The following is a 23,741-nucleotide window of genomic DNA, read 5'->3' on the forward strand; positions in this document are numbered from 1 at the left end:
ATAGAAAAAAAGTCATTTTGGGGTGAACTACTCCTTTAAGTAAAAGTATTAATACTGCAATGTAGAAGTACTCTGTTACAAGCAGAAGTACGGAATTAAACATTTATTACTTGAGTAAAAGTACAAAAGTATTGGCATTAAAATGTTCTTAAAGTACCAAAAGTACTTTTTCGAAAATAGCCGATCTACAAGCTCACAATGCGTCGCATCACAAGGCATCGCATAACAATGCATCGCATCACAACGGATAAATGTAATAACTGGGATAATCCCAGTTATGCACAATGCATCGCATTGTGCGCTTGTACATCTGCTATTTTCAAGTGGCCGAAATGTTTATAGGGCTGAAGAGGTCAATGTTTGTGGAGTAAAAGTACAAGATCTTCCTCTTGAGATGTAGTGGAGTGGAAGTAAAAGTACTGAAAATTGGAAATACTCCCATAAAGTGCAAATACCTCAAAATTGTACTTGGGTGCAGAACTTAAGTAAATGTACTTTTTTTTGTATCTTTAATAATTTCTTTATTGTGCAATCTTTAATAAAGCTTAAAAAAAATTTGGTCAGTATTTGAAATACATGTATTTGAAATACGTATTTGTATTTTGTAATTTGTATTTGGCTGGGATGGAAAAAATTAGATGTAATTTGTATCAAAATGATTTCTGTATTTTAAAATACAAAATACTTTTTTTACACAGGTGCAATAAATAAATACAACATTTTATCAGAGGTCAGAGGTCTCTACTCTCTACCAGGCCGGGTTGCCTAACAAGGCCTGAAAAATGAATCATAGCCACTTGGGAAGCCAATCATAGTCAACCGGAATGTAATCCAAAAAATCGAGCGCTACATATTGATCAAATGATTATGATTACAGATATGGTGTACCATTTTAAGGGTTAGGATGATTTTGAAATGTAGACTATCTGCAGTGAAATCTCAGCCCTGCACAAATCAAACTTACTGCATTGGTCATGGGTCATCAACCCCTGGGCTTGTGATGGACATTTTCCTCAAAATATATTTTTGCCACGGACATACAAAAGGAGTGGTCAGTAATATTACCATGAATAAAAAATCACACCCGTGTGAACTGAGCGGTGGTTTACCCCCCCCCCCCCCCCTTCCCCCCTGTCTGTGTGTGTGTGTGTGTGTGTGTGTGTGTGTGTGTGTGCGTGTGTGTGTGTGCCTGGTCTGGCCTGGCCTGAACAACAGCGCCCCTCCCTTAACATGTGTGGTCATAAAAGGTACTGCAGGCCTGCAGGCTACATACAGACACAAACGCACGCACACACACACACACGCATACACACACGGCCACGTATAGGAGACGGTGTAACCACCGCTCAAAAAATAAAAGTAGACATGATGGAGAACACATGCTGTGTTTTTAAAGAGGGAGAGTGGTTAGTCATCCCTTTGATTTTTTTTTTGTTGGAAAGCTGAGAGAGAAGGTGTAGATGGAGCAATTTATCCATTTTCAAAAATTGCTTTAAAAGCCAAGTGTATTATTGTTATTATTTGCATGGCCATCTCTGAACCTTTTACTACTTTCAATTTCTAATTTTTCCAAAGTGATGGCTTTGAACTTTTCAAAGCACTAAAGGCAATTAGAGAAGAGATGTCATCATCCACATTATTCATTTGCTTAAAAAACCTGGGCTCTTTATTAGAGTGTTAATGTCAAAGGGCATTTGAGAAACACAGCTCTTAAACTGTTCAGATCATTCATTGGCTTGGAAGACATTTTTTGGTATGGTTTTCTGCAATGGTGTTTCTGGGTGTACTGGCACCAGTGGCCAGTGGTTCTCAAAGTCCAGGGGTCCTTGAGCGGGTATTAAGCAAAATTGCTTTATATCATAAAAAACATGTTTAACAACTTTAAATCTATTTTATACTTCAGCATACAACAATGGACAGCAGGCATTGTGATGAGAATGCCTATTGTGAATATGAACAGTGTGGAATCTGTGCATAATCCAATATCATGACGAGTGACTTGCAATTATATTCCTTATATAAAACCTATGGAGACTTGCAAGTCAGCCACTGTATACTATAGTATTTTTATTTTTTAAATAGAAGATTTGAAGGGGACATGGACAAACGGACACATTGATGACCCCTGGCATTGGTTTAAAGATGGGGACGTAAAAGTTCAGAGGGCTCTATTTTCATCCATGGCTCAGTGGCGTGATATGGATTTTAGAAGTGTGGGTCCTCTAAATTCATGACGTCATGCAAGCACGCTGTTTTTATTATTAATTAGTGTGTGCATATGAGGCGCGCATGCGTGCAGCTAAATAAGTGTGGGCTCGCCGAGCCCACGCGAGCCCATGGCATCTCACCCCTGCCATGGCTTATCCCTAAACCTTTTTGCCATTTTTAACTCATTTCAAAAATATTTTTGAATATTTCAAATAGCTCACAACATGCCGATGTACATCGGCTATTTGAAGTATTTTAAATGTTTTTAAAAATAGTAAAACAAAGGCAAAGAAGTTCACATCGATAAGGGGTAAGGCATGTATAGCTGAGAATCTCAACAATAGACACCGTTGTCTACAAGACTACACTGGTGTGTACATATTGGGGAATTTAAGGAGCCCGTTTCTACTTCCAAATCATTAAGCAAACAGCCGCCGGCGAAGGGGTCCCACCCCTTTAGCTGAACTCTTTGGTTCCCATGGCGACACGTCTACACAGCAGGCGTTGTAGACAATACGTGGAAAGCTAGCTCCTGCCGCAGTAGAGACGGCCGCAACGACGGCAGGTTTATCTATCGAGCTCTGATCATTTCCGGCTGCCGTTGTCATCTGCCGTAGCCGTACAAAGCTTAAATTGGCTATTGACAAGAAAGAGACTGAGGAGTCAGCTGGGGCATTAAGGCTACTGTGGCCTCAGGTCTACCATTTTTTGGAGGGGCACACGGCCAAACTGAGGGGCAACGACGGCCATGGCCTTCATGGCCTCCCTTAAATTCCTGCCCTGGTCAGGGGTACTGTGTGGCCTATTAAGTATTCTTAATTTTGACATCCCGTTGTCTTGGCCTGCACACATAAGGCCTGCTCCAAAGCCAAACGGCATGAGAAACACTCTGCTCGTATGGTCAATTTATTCTCAGACATTCTGACGGGTAATTAAATTAATATTTGGCAATCAATCTATGAATTTACAAATCTTTGCATCGATTTTTATTAAATGTATTTTCATGTATTTTCAAAATACAAAATACGTATTTGTATCTCAAATACATTTCTCAGACCAGTATTTCTATTTTGTATTTTGATACATTCTTTGATACAGTATTTGTGTTTTGTATCAAAATACTTTTTGATGTATTTTCACCCATTGAACTACGGAGACTTTCTAACATTTTTCCTTGCCTTTTATTTCTAGTTTCACTCTAGTAAAACTCTGATGTATTTGTACTTTACTTGAGTAGTTTTGATTTTCAAAAATTACTTTTGCTTTTACTCCACTACATCTCAGAGGCAAATAATATTGTACTTTACTCCACTACAATTATTTGAAAACTTGTAGATCTGCTATTTTCAAACGATTTGGAAACGGGACATTCTGCATAATGAGTACTTTCTACTTTTTGTACTTTAAGTATAATTTGACAACAATACTTTTGTACTTTTACTTGTAAGGGTGCCCTCACACCAAAATACCTATGAGAGTGGAATCCGCGTTCCGCCAATGCATTTCAATGAGAGTGAAGCGGTTTCATGCCAGCAGAGGATTTTTGCAAAAAAACGCTCCCTTATCATTGAAATGCATTGGCGGAACGCGGATTCCACTCTCATAGGTATTTCGGTGTGAGGGCACCCTAACAGACTATTTATATGTATTGCAGCATTAATACTTTTACTTAAAGGAGTAGTTCACCCCCAAAATGACTTTTTTTCTATTGATTAGTCACGCCATGGAGACTAGAGTTCAATAAGACAAAAATTTGATAACAATAAATTTACCCCCATTCGTTCCGGATGGGGACCCGTTTCGAAACGGGTCCCCATCCGGAATCAATGGGGGTAAATTTACTCGAATCAAATTTTTGTCTTAGGAATGTGACCAAAACCAAAAAATATTATTGAACTCTACTCTCCATGGCGTGACTAATCAATAGAAAAAAAAGTCATTTTGGGGGTGAACTACTCCTTTAAGTAAAACATCTGAGTACTTCTCCCACCACTGCCAATCTAGGAGCTCACAACACGTCGCAGCGTGGCACGTATGCAAGCTTGTTCTCACTAATTATAACTCAGGCTTTTAAGGTTATCCCACTTTTATGTTGGCCATAAGTCACTCTGAATACTGGGGTCAGCTGTGCCTAAAATGGAATTGAAAATGCAATACATTTTCATTTGCTAATGACTGAGTGCTAATGGTTGTTCAGTTAAAGCATAATAGTCTGTAAAGGGGACACATTTCTGATAGTTTTATTCCATATCATGAAAGGATCTTGACCTACCGTAAACACACCACTTGGAGGAAATTGCCGTAGCTCAATGCTCCCACTGAAATGGGAATGGTCTACGACGTGCAGTATAGGATAATGTACACAAGAATTAAGGCTAATTAAGATTTTTTATTTCTAAAACATTTGATTTAAAGAGTAGTGCAGTATAATTCTGGTTACATTCACCCATTCACACACACATTCACACACCGGGAGCAACTAGGGGTTCAGAGTCTTGCTCAAGGACTCTTCGACACCAACTCTGGGGGAGCCCGGGATCGAACTGGGAACTCTCCGTGTTCTAATGACGGCTTCTCTACCCCTGAGCCACTGCCGCCCCAATGTGATGCGTGTGTGTGCGTGCGTGTGTGCGTGTGTGTGTGTGTGTATGTGCGCTCACGCGCACGTGTGCACACTCACACTTTGCGTAGCCTCTGCCTGTAGACCAGCAGTGAGATGACAGCCACCATCATGCCAATGAGGAACATGCCGGCACTCAGCCCCTCCACCACGCCCCCTAGAGGCTCTGAAAGGGACAGACATGTTCAGAAGGGTCTGGTATCGCTGCATGCTCGCAGCTTCCTCCAGAACCACTCATCTGATCTACTTCACACGTGACACTGCACTCCCCTGGGTCCTCAGCAATGCATAAACCCACCAAGAGTGAAGCCGATTGGATGAACAGTTCTGGAGATATATCAGAGTAAACATGCATACGACATACTGTATAGACATTCAGATACGCATAGCCCACACACGCTCGCAGAGATGTGCGCACACACGCACGCACGCACGCACGCACGCACACGCGCACGCACACACACACACACACACACACACACACACACACACACACACACACACACACACACACACACACACACACACACACACACACACACAGAGCCGAATTTATAGATGGGTTTACTAGTTTGGGTTAATGTGTTATTTAAAGGATTAGTTCACCCCCAAAACAACTTCTTTTCTATTGATTACTCACGCCATAGAGACTTGAGTTCAATAATGTTTTTCGTTTTTTGTCGAATTCCTAAGACAAAAAGAATATCATATTAAACTTGCCCGGACGGTTTCCCCATCCACAGGGCCATGCATTCGGGTCCCCATCCGGAATCAATGGGGAATCCTGTAAAATTACTATAATCGCATTTTTGTCCCCCCCCAACTTGATTGCATTGCCAAATGTAAAATATAAAAGACAAACACAGACAGACAGACAGACAGACATTGTGAGTGTGCACAGGCAAAAATTTAGATCAGAGGTCTTCAACGTTTTCAGGCCAAGGACCCCTTAGTTGAGAGAGAGATGAAGGAGGGACCCCCACAACCTTTTCACGATCCTCAGTATATTTTGGATTCATGTCAATTTCAGATATTTAACCACTTGAACTGTCAATACTTAATTAACTTGACCTTTCACTCTGTTCTTAGTCTGCTCTTTTTCCCCTCTAGACCAAACCTCTTTGCCGAAAATAGCCGATCTACAAGCTCACAACGCCTCGCAGCGCGAGGCGTTGTGAGCTTGTAGATCGGCTATTTTTGGCTAAAGTTCTTCAAATATGGACGCTAGGGTTCTAGTGGTTGATATAAAAAAAAAGAAAAAATATCACACAATTTTTTTGGAGGACCCCCTGTAGTAACTCCCTGGCCTAGGGGTCCCGGACCCCCTGATGAAGACCCCTGTTTTAGATCATTACTTATTTGACTTTTCTATGTAACAGTGAAACGTCACTCACCAGCGTGTGTCCTGAGTGGCATGGAGAGATATGTATCAGTGAAGAGAGGCTGGGGATACTCTGCAAGGTTTTCATCATACAGCCTGGTGAAGGCGCGCACACTCAGCCTACACAGCGCACACACACACACACATACACACACACAACACACACACACACACACACACACACACACACACACACACACACACACACACACACACACACACACACACACACACACACAACCATTTAGTTATATTTATGTCCACATAAGAGATACAGTACAAGGACACAAATATTACGAGGTGTTGTAAATAAAGTACAGTCAGCTAATCTTGGACAAATATCCATTACCCAAACACCCTTCAAGGGTACAAATAGCAGCGTCTTCGGCATTATGTCGTCTTACGATAGTAGAAGAGATTGCACTGAATTTTGCAAGCCGTTTAGCTGCTTTTTTTGGGGGCATTCTAAGTTGTTGGAAGCCTCTTACAACCAACCTATGTGTAAGTGTCATATAGGCTGCCAAATAAAGATAAAACAAGTAGATTGTACCTATAGCTCTGTGATTGTTTGTAGGAGCGGCTGGTATTTAATGACTTAAATCATAAAGGCGTCATCTATAAGCTAGAATTGAAGGCAAAATAGTATTATAAATATTAATCGGTGGGTCCTTGACATGAGAAGGTTTGAGAACCACTGACATAGAGCAGTTAAACGTGAAAAGAGATGCAGTATGATGTGTGGTACTGTACCGGTACGAGGTCCTGGGTTTCAGCGGGCCGTCACAGAACGATCCATAGCCGTCACTCACAAAGTCCTCGTCGTTGTAGCGATCACAGGCCCCGCCCAGCCGGTCCCCACCCGCCCCCAAGTTGATCTCCACCACCTGAGTTGTTTCAACGACACGAACACGCACGCACACACACACACGCACACGCACACACAAAATCCTTTGCTTCATTCACTGTCTCAGCCAAGCCCCCACAACCACGGTAGAACAGTGCCGTCCGCTGGTGGCAGGGCCGTCCCCTGGTGGTCAAATCTGGAATTGCAATACTTCCACAATTTAAAACACCACTGCGCGTGCTTCTACAGTATCCAATCCCTAGTTTGCCTGATCTGTCTTCCACATTTGGGCACCAAAATGAGGTGCTCGAATCAAGAAAAATGCGGAAGTAGAGCATTCTTCCGGGTGCTTCAAATAACTTTCTTTGGAAGCCCCTGGGGCCTGGACAGTCCGTCCTCTAGATAGGCTATTATAACTCTGTGGTCTCAGCCTACTCCTTCCCTTTAAAGAGGTGGTGCCATGATTTTTTCCCCCCTCTAAAACATGATTATCGGGTATTATGATTATACTAGGAGGAAGATTTTTTCCCAAAAAGTATACAGAAAGGGTTAAAATTGGGTTTTTATGTGGCCACACCCCCAGTTCATTAAGTATGCATGGATTTCATGGTGGGTGGTGACCCAGCTGAAGTTAGCCACACCCCACAGTGTTGGGTGAATGGTAATTAGGGGAGGAGTTGATTCTGTGATGTAAAAGTATCTGTGTTTTTTAACTGACACTTTTGACCACAAGGTGGCAGCCTCCAAGAGAAAACAAACACATTCCAAGAGAATACATAATTGCTCATAAAAACCACACCAGGGGGTCCAATTATGTACTTTCAACCTCCTAGACACATGAAAAACAGAAAAAGTACAAAACTATGGCACCACCGTGGCCATAAGTCACTCTGAATATTGGAGTCGGCTATCATATGTCACAGTACGATTGGAAAGGCTGTAGGATTGAAAAAGGTAGGCCTATGCTTGTTTAACACATCTGGTGCCAACCCCGAGTTTCCCGAGTTTGTATTGGTACTAGTGCTGTGCCAACCCCGAGTTTCCCGAGTTTGTGCCGTTTTTGAAAAAAAAAAAGAAAATCGTTTAAAAAAAAAAAAAAAATTCAAAATTTTTTTTTTGGACCTCCAGAAATGTGTTAGGCATGATCGCGATCGCGAAATTGCATGTTTAACCCCCATACCAACCCATTCTTTCAAACATGGCAGCCATGTTTGTTTACATCTGAAGAAAACATAATGGCTCATAAATCATGAATGCCTGAACGGATTTCCAAGCGGATCTTTTTGTTTGAAAGCTGTGAACAGCCTGCACACACGTGGTGCATCATCTAGGCATGGGCGTGCACTTTTTACACAATTGCACATGGAAGTCTATGGTAACCATGGCAACGCGGGACATTGGCCGGAAAAAATCATTGCAACATAAGTGTTAAAGGACCTACACCATGAATTTTCACTTTTTCTATTTTAAAACCTTTTTTTGGGGTCCCACTGGCACCTTCTATCCTCACAAAGTCCTATTTCTGACCGTTGTGTCTTTCTCTGGTTTTGGGCAGACAGAGATGAAAAGCTTTCCACGGGTTCTCAGAACAGTGCTGTTCTGAGAGTTGATCCGTGTGACGTCACACGGATTCCCCCCCCCCCCCCCCCGCCCTTCAGGTAAAAACCAGAGCTACTGTTGTAAACCCAGCCCCTCATTTGTTTCTAATTTGCTTAGCCTCCACTTCCATCTGCAACTGGCTTACTGTTCTGGGGCTGCTCACTCAGTGCTCTCACTCACTTTTATTCTATGAACATTTTTGCTATCAACATGTCCAAGGAGAAGTCTTAACGTTCCTGGGTTGCACTATAAATGTGACGTTATAGACTGCGAGGACCCAAGCTTCGTCCCTTCTAACAAGGAAACAAAAGACCTATTTTTAATGATCCGAGGGGCCTTCTGAAGCCTGGGCCTAAATTTTCCGCGGTGGTCGGGTGGGAGCTCGCGGTGGCCGGGTGGGAGCGAGCCGCGGAGCTCGCCGCGGTGGCCGGGTGGTAGCGAGCCGCGGTGGCCGAATCCACCGCGATTTCTTAACCAAGTAGCTGCTTGTCGCGGCCGGGACCGCCGCAGCTCCGACCCGGTGGACAGAGCGGCGGCCCCGGTCGCGACAAGCAGCTCCGACCCGGTGGACAGCGGCGGTCCCGGCCGCGACAAGCAGCTCCGACCCGGTGGACAGAGCGGCGGTCCTGGCCGCGACAAGCAGCTCAAGCAGACTGTCCCGGTCCTCCCTTCACTCTCCCCGGCTATAGAGAGCTTAAACACGCCGCCTCTTCTATCACTGTCCCCGGCTAGAAAGAGCTCCACACCCCGCCTCTCCTCTCTCTATCCACGGCTACACGGGGCCACTGCTGCCCGCTGCGCTGCAGAGCGAGCCGCGGTGGCCGAATCCACCGCGATTTCTTAACCAAGTAGCTGCTTGTCGCGGCCGGGACCGCCGCAGCTCCGACCCGGTGGACAGAGCGGCGGCCCCGGTCGCGACAAGCAGCTCCGACCCGGTGGACAGCGGCGGCCCCGGCCGCGACAAGCAGCTCCGACCCGGTGGACAGAGCGGCGGTCCTGGCCGCGACAAGCAGCTCAAGCAGACTGTCCCGGTCATCCCTTCACTCTCCCCGGCTATAGAGAGCTTAAACACGCCGCCTCTTCTATCACTGTCCCCGGCTAGAAAGAGCTCCACACCCTGCCTCTCCTCTCTCTATCCACGGCTACACGCCGCCTCTTCTATCGCTGTCCCCGGCTATAGAGAGCTGGCCACCCCGCCTCTCCCTTCACTATCTCCGGCTAGAAAGAGCTCCACACCCCGCCTCTCCTCTCTCTATCCACGGCTACACGGGGCCGCTGCTGCCCGCTGCGCTGCAGATGAAAACGCTCCAAGCCTCCAACCAGGAGGAAGAGGATTTGACAGTAGGCTTATATCATACAACATAGGCCTACAGTAGGCTATAATCAGAGCTGGAACATTATCCTATTTTTGTATTGGCCCAATATTACATTATTTGTTGTCGACAACGTTGGAGAGGAGAGGAGGGGAGGGGGGAGGGGGAGGGTGGAAAAACCCCACTAGATGCGCCACTGAGCAAACAAAGGCCGTTTTGGTATTGCAGCTGCAGGGCCTAATAATAGCACAGCTATAAGAAACAAGAGGAATGGTCAGGGTGTGTGTTGGGGGTTAAGACCTGTCTAAGACTCAATTTTGAGCATATATTTATACAAAAAATATAGTTTTAAAAGCATGGTGTAGGCCCTTTAAGTTGTTTTTTGTTGCGAGGCGGAGCAAGCGGGAGGCTTTGATGTCCCTGCGTGGGAAACGGAGCACTCTGCTAGTAGTGAAATCTCGCTACTACTACAACGGAGCGTCGGGAGGGTTAGCGACTCACTCCACGGAGGTTAGGGTCAGGGTAAGGGTTTGGTTTGGGTGTCGAAAAGATGACACGTAGTAACAGCGAAACGCTCCCCACTCTGCTCACAAGCTGCCAACAAAACATTAGCAGCTACGCTACGCTATGCTAGGGTTAGGTTGTGTGTAATAATAATCAAAATCCACAAAGTAACTAGTAACTAGTTGGCAAATAATTGTAGTGGCGTAAAAGTACAACATTTGCCTCTGAGTTGTGGTGGAGTATAGAAGTAAAAGTGCTGAAAACTGGAAATACTCTTGTAAAGTAAGAAATACCTCAAAATTGTACTTAAAGGGATATTCCACTTTCAACAGGGAGCAGTGGTAGGGCCTCTCTCCACATACACACCCATTGTAACTTCAAACTTCATTTTAACCATGACAGATTCATTAAAAACACACATTATTTTTTCTGGTGACTCATACTACCCTCCTAATATGTGAGCAGGCCGTGTTTTTTCGATAACCTTTTTCATACATTTTTAATAATTATTTGGGAAAATGGAAAAAATGAAATACAACAAAATAATTATTAAAAATAAATGAAATTAAATTTTAATGAATCTATCATGGTTAAAATGAAGTTTGAAGTTACAATGGGTGTGTGTGGGGAGAGGCCCTGGGCCTGGAGGGCCTGGTAACATTTACATCAAATATTTAAATATTCAATCAAGCTAATTAAAAACTGTTCAGGGTATTCATAAAAGCCTGATTAGATGATAAAATTACCAAAACATTTTTTTAAAGTGAAATATCCCTTTAAGTAGGCTACAGTACAGTAGTAAAATGTACTTAAGGTATACTTTACAACCACTGTTGAACAAGCCTACTTCCAGCCAGCCCAGTGATGCTTCCAGTACCTGTCCAGCGAGGGCTTCTGCGTCCTGGGGACAGCGGCTCTGGAAGTAGGCGGTCTGATAGGCCCTGACCGAGGAGTTGTGGATGTAGTCGCGGTAGGAGGGCAGCGGGTGGCGCTGCTCTGGCTGCAGGATGCCGTTATCTGCAGGGGGGGAAAGCAATAGGCCAGGGGTCAGCAACCTTTTTGAAATGAAGTGCCTTGTTTTGATTTTCTATTCTAGATAGTCAGTGTGCCATGTCAACATAATTTTTAATGACACTATATCAAACATTCGGACATATTTTGATTGGCAGGACATTGTTATAACGATCAATAGACACAGAGAAATAACCCAGCTATGTCTCCGACTCCCTCCCCCGTCAAAGTTCAGAATTGTAATGAATGTAAAATTATGTGCAGGATGTAATTTGCTGCAAATTAGGTAACTGAATTTAAAATAAAGGGGCAGGGGCTCAAGCCCCCTTTGATGTCTATGTGTGCATGTGCCTGGTGTGTGTGTGTGTGTGTGTGTGTGTGTGTGTGTGTGCGTGTGTGTGCGTGTGCGTGTGTGTGTGTGTGTGTGCACAGAGGGAAACACGTACCATCTGATTCAGCGACGATCACGGTGAAGTATCGCACGGCTCCGTTTCTGTCGCTGAACCAGGAACAGTTGAATCGAAACAGGATGGACGACGGCGTGATCTTGGACGACCTCTCGCTCACGTGCACGTTGGGAGGCGGGACCGGCGGTCCTGCACGTTAAGACATTAGCCAGACAGGCTGTCAATCAGACCAGTCATTCAAATGCTTTCACTTCTCCATAGAGCAGTGGTCCTCAACCTTTTCAGGCAGCGACCCCCAAAAGAATCATATTTGAACTGGGGACCCCCCAACCCTGCACAAGTACTTTGTATTGTAGGTGTTGGCAATACATTTAGTTTGACTCCATCTATTCCATTGTGAAAATAGACGATCTACATGCTCTACATGCTCACAACGTCTTGCAACGCAAGGCGTTGTGAGAATGTAGATCTGCTATTTTCACAATTTCTGCCTCTAATATTTGACAATTTGACCAGAGGTACTAAAAATGTCACAACGCCTCGCACCGCAAGGCGTTGTGCGCTTGTAGATCAGCTGTTTTCACTACTTTTGTGCGATGGCCATATGATGAAGCAGTGCTTTACTTTGCAAAAAAAATTACAATTTTGAGATACGAGGTTACGAGGTACGAGGTTTCTGCCTGACAGTGACGATATTATTCCAGTGTGACAGCGTATTTCTGCAGTGCGGTATTGGTATTGATACGGTATTGATATTACTCAAGCAAAAGGTTTGAGTACTTTTTCCAACCACTTGTGCTTAGGTCTTTCTAGGAGCAGAGGAAGGCCTGCGGGGAAGACTTTCTTTTATTTATTTATTTTAAATAAAGATCTTCCTCAAATAGAGCTGGTCACCTGGGAGACCAGAGAGACGGATTAGACAGAGGGAAGGAGGGGGGGGGGGGGGGGGGGGTGCATGTATAGAATGAAAAACTACCGAGGGAGAGAGAGCGAGAGAGAGATAGTTTGAGGGAGGAGGAGAGGTGAGGTAAGGTAACGCTTTATTGTCTCCAGGGAGCAATTTGGTTCCGCCGTGTACAAGGAAACGGAGAGAGAGCGAGAATGGAAAGAGAGTCAGTAGGCCTATATACTGTGCTGTAGGGAGACACAGAGAGAGAGAGAGAGAGAGAGAGAGAGAGAGAGAGAGAGAGAGACTGTAGAAGGGATGGGACGATATTAAAATTTCATATCACGATTATTGTGACAAAAGAAATCGCGATTTACGATATTATTGCGGTAATCAAAATCCATTATCCTGGGGCGGAACATTTGCCAAAAAATAGCAGATCTACAAACTCAGCTTGTAGATCAGCTATTTTTTGGCAAAGACATTTGATAGATTGAAAAAAAAAATACTGTATCAAGTACGTATAATATAAGTACCTTACCAATTTATAGAGGGTTTAAGTGGTACCGGATATGCAGCTCGGCAAATAAATGGTGAATTGATCCCAGTGCATGATGGAGGGCGATATCACGATTTATTAACTCATACAGTGCCATCCGGCCACAAGGGGTGCTAGAGTGCCAGAAATTTCTCCATTGACCTTCTTTATAGCTTTCGTCGACCCTCTCCCAACTGGCTTGTGTTTTCACTCCGGTCAATCCTATGGGTGTCCAGAGGAGGAAGCTAGCTGACACGTAGCCAAAATGCTAACCCATTTAGAAGCCCGATCTAAAGCTATTTCAGCCGCAAAAAACTTTCTCTTTGGGTCTGGGGACACAATCCGGAGAAAATCCTGTCTAAAGATGTGATTTATTATTGGAGTGGGCGGCGCGATTCGGCCGTTAGCGCGAATACGGCCCGTGGATGGCCGAGTCTAAGTCCCGGCCAAGGATGGACGTCTAGACCGGGGCTTCGTTGAGGCCTCCGATAAAATAATTCATTTTATTAAATATCCCGGACATGTTCGGGATAGGCACCCGGGAATACGTCGCGCCGCCTACAATGAACATTTGGTGAACATTGGGGGGGGTCTAAACTTTATTTTAAACCATTTCCAATGGAATAAATCGTCGGAGCATCTAGCGTCTCTCGTTGGTGAGCGCTGGGCGAGCCGGGACCACCCACGTTGCTCCAAGCAGCTCGGGGTAAGTAAAATAGCAAATAAAAAATTGTTTTTGATCCCGAATATCCCGAACTAGTTCGGGATAGGCACTAAAAGGGTTAAATCTCCACGATACGATTATTTCCCATCAACTAATCCAATTACATGAATAAAGTGAAAGCCTTAAACAGTACAAGAACTGTTCCAAGTCCGTTACTTTAACTGGACTGTACTGTACACACACCGGCACAGTCTGCATAGGTCACGAGAGGACATCAGATACGACACTAATATTGTCTATTTTGTCTCAATTTCTCTACTATCTACTTTTAACCTACAATCCATACATGTTTTATGTGTCTACAGATGAAGAGAGACTACAATGAAGATGGCGATGCGTCTAGCATCCGATCAGGTAGGTGTGTGTGTGTGTGTGTGTGTGTGTGTGTGTGTGTGTGTGTGTGTGTGTGTGTGTGTGTGTGTGTGTGTGTGTGTGTGTGTGTGTGTGTGTGTGTGTGTGTGTGTGTGCGTGCGTGCGCGCGCGCGCGCGCGCGGGCGGGCGGGCGTGCGTGCGTGCGTGCGTGTGCGTGTGCGTGTGCGTGTGCATGTGCATGTGCATGTGCATGTGCATGTGCATGCTCGCACGTACAAGTACACAATCAGCGACATGTCGGACAAGACTTGCTTTGTCACGCACAGCAAGATCCTGTGTTCATTTATCGATTGAACATTAACGGGTCCGCTTTGTTACATTTCCATTATACTCTCAGCGTCCAGCGATCACTCAGGGGTCTACTGTGCAGGCAGGTCAACAAAGGAGAGATCAAAAATAAAAAGAGTACAGCGCAGACACGACACGAGCGCACGACGCACCGCTGTGTCAGTACAACAACAGCTTCTGGGGTTTTGTCCTGCCTTCCTTATTTGTCCTCTTAAAAGAAAAGTCTCCCCCAGTAAATACCAGGCTGTGACCCACATCACAGCAACACGCTGGGTGACAACTCATTTTCTGCTTTCTATTCTGTCTGCGCCTCTCCCAATCGTGTGTCTCGTTTCTCTCTCTCTCTCTCTTTCTCTCTCTCTCTGCCAGGCCTCAGTCAGTCGCCTTATAAATCAACGTGACGGAACTAGACTGCGATAAAACAAAACAAAAAAAAACAGAAAAATAGAAAGCAAGAAAGAGGAAGCGAGAGATAAGCGCAAAAGACAGGAAGATCCGCAGAGAGATAGAGAGGAAAAGTACGAGGAAGAGATGGAGAGCTGGTAGTTTGCCAAGTAAAAAATAAATACAGATCTTTCCTCTCTTCCTCCGTGATCCCAACAACTGCTCCCTCCATCCCTCCTTTCTTCTATTGTTTTTTTAAAATGATTTATTCTCATTTTGGGTTTGTGCCAGTGTGTATCCATATGTGTTCATGCGAGTGTGGGGCGTAATATCCGTGCAAACTCCAGTGTAGGAAAGTAACTACATTTTCTTAAGTACTGTAAATATTATTACATACCAGTAAGACGCCTAAGGGCGAAAAGCGACCTCGCCCTGGACGGAATTCATTTGCAAGTGTGATTCGAGTTGCGTTTGGTTGTTTAAGTAGGACAAAATGTGGACAACATATTTTCCCAAATATGGATATGGCTGACGTCTGACATCATAGATGTCTTATTATAGACCACATGAGACTCACACCATTATGTCCATATATGGGCAATTGGGCATTCCAAGCTATGGGCTTAATATTCAGTGATGCTACTAGCCCTACATCCTGAGTCCCTGACCCATATTTTTAATAAAGGACTCATTAAACTAAGCATCCCTGCATCCCCAGGATGCATACAACACTATCCTTCCTGCTATCAATCATTTCACTGCACCAGCTGAGCTGCATGTGGTGGAGTCTCCACAGCTGTGCGTTCTGGCATTATTGATGAGATGATTGAGATTGTCTTGTAAATCCATGCTTCTGTCCTTTATTAACTACATACAAGTAGCTATTTGCCACTATTTGTTTAAATTAAAGTCCTTTTTGATGTTTTCGCCGTTGATACATAAAGCGTGTGTCGTCGCGTGACCCATAAAATAATTCTAACAGGACTTCATCTGGGAATGCCCATATATGGACAGGTGATGTCACAACAGGTGATGTCACAACAGGTCAGCCATAGACATTGAGGTCAGCTATTCACCATATTCCTGGCCCTCTCTATGGAGGCTGCCATTTTCTTTTACAGAGGGCGCTAGAGAGTTTTTCTCTGTGTACTGCTTCAAAAAACATCTTTTCACTTCCTCCCAAGTCAAGAAGCCTCAAAGAAGGAGAAGACACCCACCCGGAAGTTGGCACACCACGGTCCATGCGCCATGACACTTTGGGTGGCGGAAGTGGCACCGGAGGTTCGGGGAATAACATTAGCGTCTATGAGCTTCGGCTGGGACAGCTCATGAACAAAAAATAATTCTGAACGATAGAGACCTTTGTTGTATAATCGCTCCAGGAATATAAAAGAAGACATATCACAGGTATTTTTACAATCACTTGCTTTTCGATGTGCACAGTACATAATGTTATTGAGGCACCTAAACAGCGGCAAGTATAGTTTCTGTCTCGGAGCTATCGCGAGACTTGGATTCCAGACAGGGAATGGTGGAGAGTCTTGCGATACTATCTAGTTCAGAAACGTAAATTGTGCTCTTTAGATGCCTCTATAAAGTTATACAGTGTACTCACCGAAAAGCAACACAGCACAAAACAATGTGTGACATGTTTTCTTTTATATTCCTGAGCTGAGTGTTTTATAAAGATCTCTATCGTTCAGAATTATTTTTTGTTCATGAGCTGTCCCAGCCGAAGCTCATAGACGCTAATGTTATTCACCGAACCTCCGGTGCCACTTCCGCCACCCAAAGTGTCATGGCGGATGGCCATGGAGCCTAAAATGACGTCGGTGTCCATTCCTTCTTTGATCTTCCTTGTCCCAAGTAAGGAAGTGTCACGGAATTGTCTGTTGCCAGATTTTGCCAAAGAAATAAGCCCAACAGAAGCAACGAGGCTATACTACTTTACATTTACAATTGAAAATAGCAGATCAGCAAGCTCACAATGTGTCACATTGTGACACATTGTGAGCTTGTATATTTGCTATTTCAAAACATAAATCTGTGTGGAGGTCCCTGGCACCACATATTTTCAGATGGGGGTCTGCGACATATGTTAATCTGGGGTCCTTGATATGAAAATATTTGGGAACCACTGGTTTAAAAAATATTAGAAAGTAAGCCCAATAAGCAACTATTCTATTTTTTTAGAGACACAAATTGCTTATTATAAGCAGACATGGCAACCCAGGTACATTCAGAGCCCAGAGCCTAGAACGCCAACTACTGACACTTTAATGCAAGGACAACAGGAAACCAAATGATGTTTTCCAGGCCAGCTTTTTCAGCCTCTGCCTCTTTCAGGATATGAACAGGAAGCCGGGGGCGGGGCCAGGAATAACGTGAATAGACATTGAGGCCTCACGATAAGTACAATTTTGAGGTATTTCCAATTTCCAATACTTTCACTTCTAGTCCACTACATCTCGGGTTCAAATATTGTACTTTTTCCACGGTAGTGTTGATTTTGTTGACTAAAACTATGACAAATTTTTTTTGTCGACTGTGTTTTTTTCACTGACAAAAACGAAATAAAAACGAAATAAAAACTAAGCTGTGATGACTAAAACTAAGACTAAATATAATGACAATTTCGTCAACAAAATAAAAACTAGACTAAAACGTTAGGAGGGGGGGCGCCCGCTGGCCTGGTGGTCAAGGCGCATACCACATACTAGGCTATGATGCCTGCTGGCATCGCCGGATCGTTTCTCGATCTGGACGGCCTTACACATGTCATTCCCCTTCTCTCTCCCCATTTCCTGTCGGCCTGCTGTCCTATCAAATAAAAGCATAAAAAGCCCATAAACAAATCTTTAAAACGTTAGGAGGGGACTAGTGGAGGAGAAAGTCATTTTATATTTGGTTGCTCTCAGGTGTTGCATGCTGAAAATAGCCGATCTACAAGCTCACAACGCGTCGCAGCGCGACGCGTTGTGAGCTTGTAGATCGGCTATTTTCAGCATGCAACCAAGGGTAAAAACTAAATTACATTTTATTCAAAAGACTATGACTAAAACTAAATCAAAATTTGCTGTCAAAAACAACATTGTTCCACCGCAGGTAAACTGGCATACTCACGGTCTATCATGGTGACGACGGTCTCGGTGGCGGGCGCGCTGGTCAGCCCCTCGGAGCTGACCCGGACCGCCACGGCGTAGCGCCGGTGAGCCTCCAGGCGCTCCAGCGTCACCGCGCCGGCGCCGGCCGACAGCCGCAGCGCCGCCGTCAGCTCGCCGTCCTCGCGCCGCCGACACTCCACCTCGTAGGAGTCGAAGTCGGCCAGGGGCGGAGGCCACGAGCAGGACAGCGAGGACGAGGAGAGAGGGAAGCAGTGGATGCTCTTCAGCGGGGAGGGGCCTGGAGAGGAGGGAGGAGAGGATCAGAACTAGGGGTCATCAGGGGCAGGGGTGTCACAAGGGGAGGGAAAGTGTGACTGAGTTGGAGGGGCCTTAATTAGCTATTGAAACATAGCAGAGATACAAGCTCACAGCAAGCTTGTAGAGCTGCTATTTTTGAAAAGTCGTGAAAATGTGTGCAAATCTTTGAAATATATGTATTTTTTAAGCGAACATATGCATATCAAATTTTGCTTCTTGGGGTAGGGGTCCCTAAATGTTTTGAGATGGGGGTCCGTGGCCAAATACATATCATTTTGGGGGTCCTTCACATGAAAAGGTTTGAGCACCACTGACATAGAAACAACTTTAGAAGGATTTGAAATATTCAATGACTTGCACAAATGTTCACAATTTAAAAAAAATAGCAGATCTACAGCTCGCAGTGCGGCACTCGGTGCCACGCTGTGAGCTTGTATATCTGCTATTTTTCAATAGTTAAAGCACAAAATAATGCGTAATAATGAGTTCCCAGTCTAAATGGGCAAAACCCCCTCCCCCTATATGAAGAACATTCATGCAGTGAATCCTTGTACCCAGGGCCCAGAATTTGGCGCGACACCCCTGATCAGGGGATGGCAACTGCCACCCTCTAGTCTTCACATTTAACCTCAAATTCTCTGAATTGTTGTATCTGTTAATTATTGTGATTTCATCGCAATCAATGCCCGTCCATCTATGTCTGACTCGTGTTATAATTTAGATAAGCCTTAAGTTTTATAATATTGTATGCAAACATTAATGTATTAAAGGTAGGGTAAGTGATTTCATTGAAGTTTTCAGTTTCAGTTTTCATGTAGGCAGCCATCCTAACTTGGAGATTTTCATTTCCGGGAGGTCCAGGTGGGCCCATGTGCACGCTCACGCACATAGGTGACAGGCGGGGGCCTTCCTCCAATCATGATCAAGTGTGGGCAGGCCTTGGTGCGCCAAAGGCCCGCCCCCACTCGACCATGATTGGAGGAAAACCTGTCTCCTCCACCAAAACTGAAACTGATTTTTTTTCTCCTCACAGGGGATATGGACCAAACGCTTAAAGGGGAACTCCACCACTTTTCAACCTATGTTCAAAAATAGCTTTTTTTTTTTTTTTTTTTCTCAGAGGAGGGCTGTGGGCAGGTCAGAAACCCATAGTCATCGATTACCAATCCAGCTTATAGAAACGGCAGGCTTTCTATTCCTGAAAAGTTGCAATTTTAAAGTGGAAGCCATTGTTCTTGCGATAATAAAAATCTAAATATTTTTTTCAAAAATATTTATTAATTTCTTTTTTTGGAAAATGATGATGTCCCACAGCTCTCCTAGGAGACTTGGACTGAGTAGAAAAAATGTTTGATATTTTATCATGAACATTAGTGAGGACCTATTACACTGTATATGAAGACAGGTTGAAAAGTGGTGAACTACTCCTTTAATAGTAACTATAGTACTATCAGAACATAGACCCATTTTGTTATTATTTGAATTAAATGAAATAACTTAACCATATTCAACGTGTCATTATAGCCGAACTTTTTTTCAATACATTTTCTGTTTTACAAATAGTGAGCAAATACTATGATAGTGGGCAGACAAGCTCACGCTGTGAGCTTGTATATCTGCCGTCTTTGAATAGCCAACGCAATAATCAAAAACGACACAGATGCTTTCCCCGGTTTTAATGGGTCAACCACATCCCTACTACTGGAACGCGTGCCGAAGTGACCCGATCTACAAGTTCAGAGCGCGTCGCAACGCAACACGCCGCGAGCTTGTAGATCAGATGTCTCCGGCAAAGGGATTTCAGTGTATACACAGATAGAAGAAGAAAAAAGAGCGGCGAAAGAACAGAGCTGACCCCGGTCAAGTAAGTATTATTTTACTAAGTACAGAGAGGGTTTAACCGCTTTAAATCCCCCACAGTGACTCGGCATAATAATCTCACTCCCGTTCCTTTTCAGTGGCTCCAGCTACGACAACGGTTGACTCCAATGTTCTTGAAATGCCCACGCCCATCAAGTCTAGATAGGGCACATTTTTAATGCATGTAAAAGGTCTGTGTGCGTGCCATGCACGCGTGCACATTCATGCGTGTGTGTGTGGTGCAGTGGTTCTCAAAGTGGGGTCCGGGGACCCCCAGGGGTCCTTGAGGGGCGTTCCAGGGTGTCCCCAGCTAAATTATTGATACAAATACATACACTTGCAAGTGTCCATTTGCAAGTGTCCATGAGTGTGCAAATGGAACCAATTGGACCCGTAAGGGGGACCATGGCCTAATGATGAAGCAAATTAGGGGTCCGGGTCTTTTAAACCAGTGGTTCTCAACCTTTTCAGGCCGTGACCCCCCAAATAATCATATTTTAACTGGGGACCCCCACCCTGACGAGCACTAAGAGTTGAGGGATTACATTTTGTATAACACGGTTCTATGGCGTTGTGAGCATGTAGATCTGCTATTTTCACAATGTCTGCCTCTAATATTTGATTATTTGGCCAATGTTTAATTTGTCGTTTTAGAGGTATTAAAAAGTCCTTACAATGTCACTTTAGAAATGTGCAGATACCCTCTATAAACTTAAACTTTGTGTCGGTTTGTTTACTGTTGAGTGAGAAAACAATGTTGCACACATAAAGTTAATCATCTGGGGACCCCCCAAAATATTTTGGGGACCCCCCCGACCCACAGGTTGAGAACCACTGCATTAAACCATGTGGTTAGAGAACCACATCAGTAGACCATAATGAAAACTGAAAAGTTTCAGCCCTGCAGCAGATCAAACTCTTCCACACAGTGGATGTTGTCAAGCACATCCATAGCATATACGTCAGGGGTCTTCAACAGGGGGTCCGGGACCCCTAGGGGGTCCTCAGAGTTACTACAGGGGGTCCTCCAAATCTTTGTGTGATAGAAACTTTTTTTCTCCTTTTTTTTTATTAACCACTTGAACCCTAACATCCATATTATTCTGAGAACTTTAGCCAAAAATAGCCGATCTACAAGCTTGTAGATTGGCTATTTTCAGCAAAGACGTTTGGTGTAGAGGGGAAAAAGAGCAGACTAAGTACAGAGTGAAATGTCAAGTTGACTGTTCAAGTGGTTAAATACGTATCTGAAAACACAAATTGACATGAATCCAATATGGAGTCTATGAAAAGGTTGTGGGGGTCCTTACTTCATCTCTCTCTCAACTAAGGGGTCCTTGGCCTGAAAACGTTGAATACCCCTGATATACGTAGATGAGAGAGGCACACTGCATAGTATTTGTTCACCTCCACCAAGGCTTCATGTACAAAGTTGTATTCTGTGCAGTCACAGTTCCTCTGCGTTGGTTCAGGAAGGAGGAGATGTGAGTCAGATTTCTCGGTCCTCTGGGTTGTGAATTTACATTTCAATTCATTTAAATGAATTTGCTCCTTTTTTCCTACCGCAGCTACCCTGAACAGGGCTGCTTTGTTTTAAAAAAAAAATCTTGTATCTCAAAGTGACTTCACCTGTATAAATAAAGATCAAATAAAATAAAATAATATGATTATTTCTTTCGCTTTAACTATAAAAAAAAAAGATGTATATATATATATATATATATATATATATATATATATATATACAAGCTCACAGCGCGGCTGCGAGCTTGTAGATCTGCTATTTTGGAAAAATGTGCAAGTCTTTGAATATTTTGACCCGATTCTATAAGTGTCTTCTGAATCCTTCTAATGTTTTTTTGAAAAACCTATGTTTCTATGTCAGTGGTGCTCAAACTTTTTCATGTCAAGGACCCTCAACATGATATGTATTTGGCCACGGACCCCCATCTCAAAATATTTAGTTCTAGGGACCCCCAGAAGCAAAATTTGAGTTACAAATGTTCGCTTCAAAAACTGAGAGCTACAGAGAGAGAGAGAGAGAGAGAGAGAGAGAGAGAGAGGAACGTGATGAGTTGTAGAAAGAACAGAGGACACAGATGATGGGCTGCCGGATAACGTTTGATATATTCACTGCTTCAAGATTCAAGCTTTACTTAAAAGAGATATGGCGAAGGTCACTGCACACGCTATCCCTCGCGCGCACGCTCGCAAATCTCCAGTGATCTAAAGATTATGTACAGCTCATACATTGCTGGGTGATGAGATTATGCACCGTTGAAGGCAATGCCCTCTTAAGTCGTTGACTCATGGTGACACTGGTTCCTTAAAGACAGTTATAAATATGTACAGGAGGATAGAATGGTCTTCATGGGAATACGATGGGGATCTTTGAAAGGGATGGTTCGTAATCAACAAAGTGATGTAACATTATCGACATCAAAACAAAATAATCCTGCTATTGGTGGCATGTTTTCCCAAGTCAAAGAGAAGAGGAAAGAGAATTTTATCTGTCTCGTTTGAAGCCACATACATGTGGCACAATAATGTTAGCTAAAAGCTAATATTACCTGGAACTATAAGTGATATGTGAGTTTTAAATACATGTGAACCTCTCAAAACATTAGCTCCAGCCTTTTAAAACAAAATGTAACTACAGGTATTTCAATCTGAGTGTGTACAAATTAGACCCAAATGTATACTCTATGAAACAATTCACGGAACGTAGAAGTCTTCATAGTTGAGACTTTCATTTGATCGAGTGTTTGAGCAAAGGTTGTTTTGATGTTTTGAGCAGTGAGCACTGTGGTGGACAGATTTGTTGACAGATCAACATAATATACAGTACATAGAAAGCCTCGTTGCAGTACTTTCACATTTGCTCATGGGGCTGATGGTAATAGACATTTTTCATAGCAGCCATATTGAAATACCATATTGAAAATAGTATGGTAAACTGTTACCAATGACACTATCTAAGTTTCCATTCCATGTTAGTGTAGCAGAGTGTTTCCAGTGACCCAACATGCACCAGAGCAGCACCCCGACTATGTTTGACCTAAATGGAACACACAACCTTAATTAACCCTGCCATTTCATGTCAAAAAGACTGCTGAGAAAAAGGTCAATGCTCTATGCATAACTGTAGTCCCACTTTTCATGCATGGTGGCATACTCTTTTCCTGTTCCAGGTCATGTCCAGGTGTTATGTGTCTCCAGATCAAACCGGTTCAAACCTGCTGGCGAGCCAATCAGACAAATATGGGGAAATGAACTGGAACGTGGGTATGCCACCTTCTGAAAACTAGAACTACAGTTGTGCACAGAGCCGACTGTGGGCGTGTTTCATTTAGGTGTTTCCATACAGTATATAGATACCA

The 23,741-nt window shown here is 43.8% G+C and overlaps 1 protein-coding gene across 1 annotated transcript in view; it reads right to left on the reverse strand.

The window, feature by feature from the left end:
* LOC308309219 (receptor-type tyrosine-protein phosphatase beta-like) overlaps positions 1-23,741 on the reverse strand; it is a 119,451-nt gene that overhangs the window by 19,556 nt on the left and 76,154 nt on the right. Inside the window, exons 24-29 of the mRNA XM_080754722.1 lie at positions 18,203-18,481; positions 11,927-12,076; positions 11,347-11,486; positions 6,960-7,093; positions 6,223-6,329; positions 4,889-4,994 (exon numbers count right to left, since the gene is read on the reverse strand). Coding sequence (XP_080610848.1) covers positions 4,889-4,994; positions 6,223-6,329; positions 6,960-7,093; positions 11,347-11,486; positions 11,927-12,076; positions 18,203-18,481 — 916 coding nt within the window. The remainder of the gene's footprint in view (positions 1-4,888; positions 4,995-6,222; positions 6,330-6,959; positions 7,094-11,346; positions 11,487-11,926; positions 12,077-18,202; positions 18,482-23,741) is intronic.

Source organism: Nannobrachium achirus (genome assembly GCF_963921795.1).
Source record: "Nannobrachium achirus genome assembly, chromosome: 23".
Classification (NCBI taxonomy): Eukaryota; Metazoa; Chordata; class Actinopteri; order Myctophiformes; family Myctophidae; genus Nannobrachium; species Nannobrachium achirus.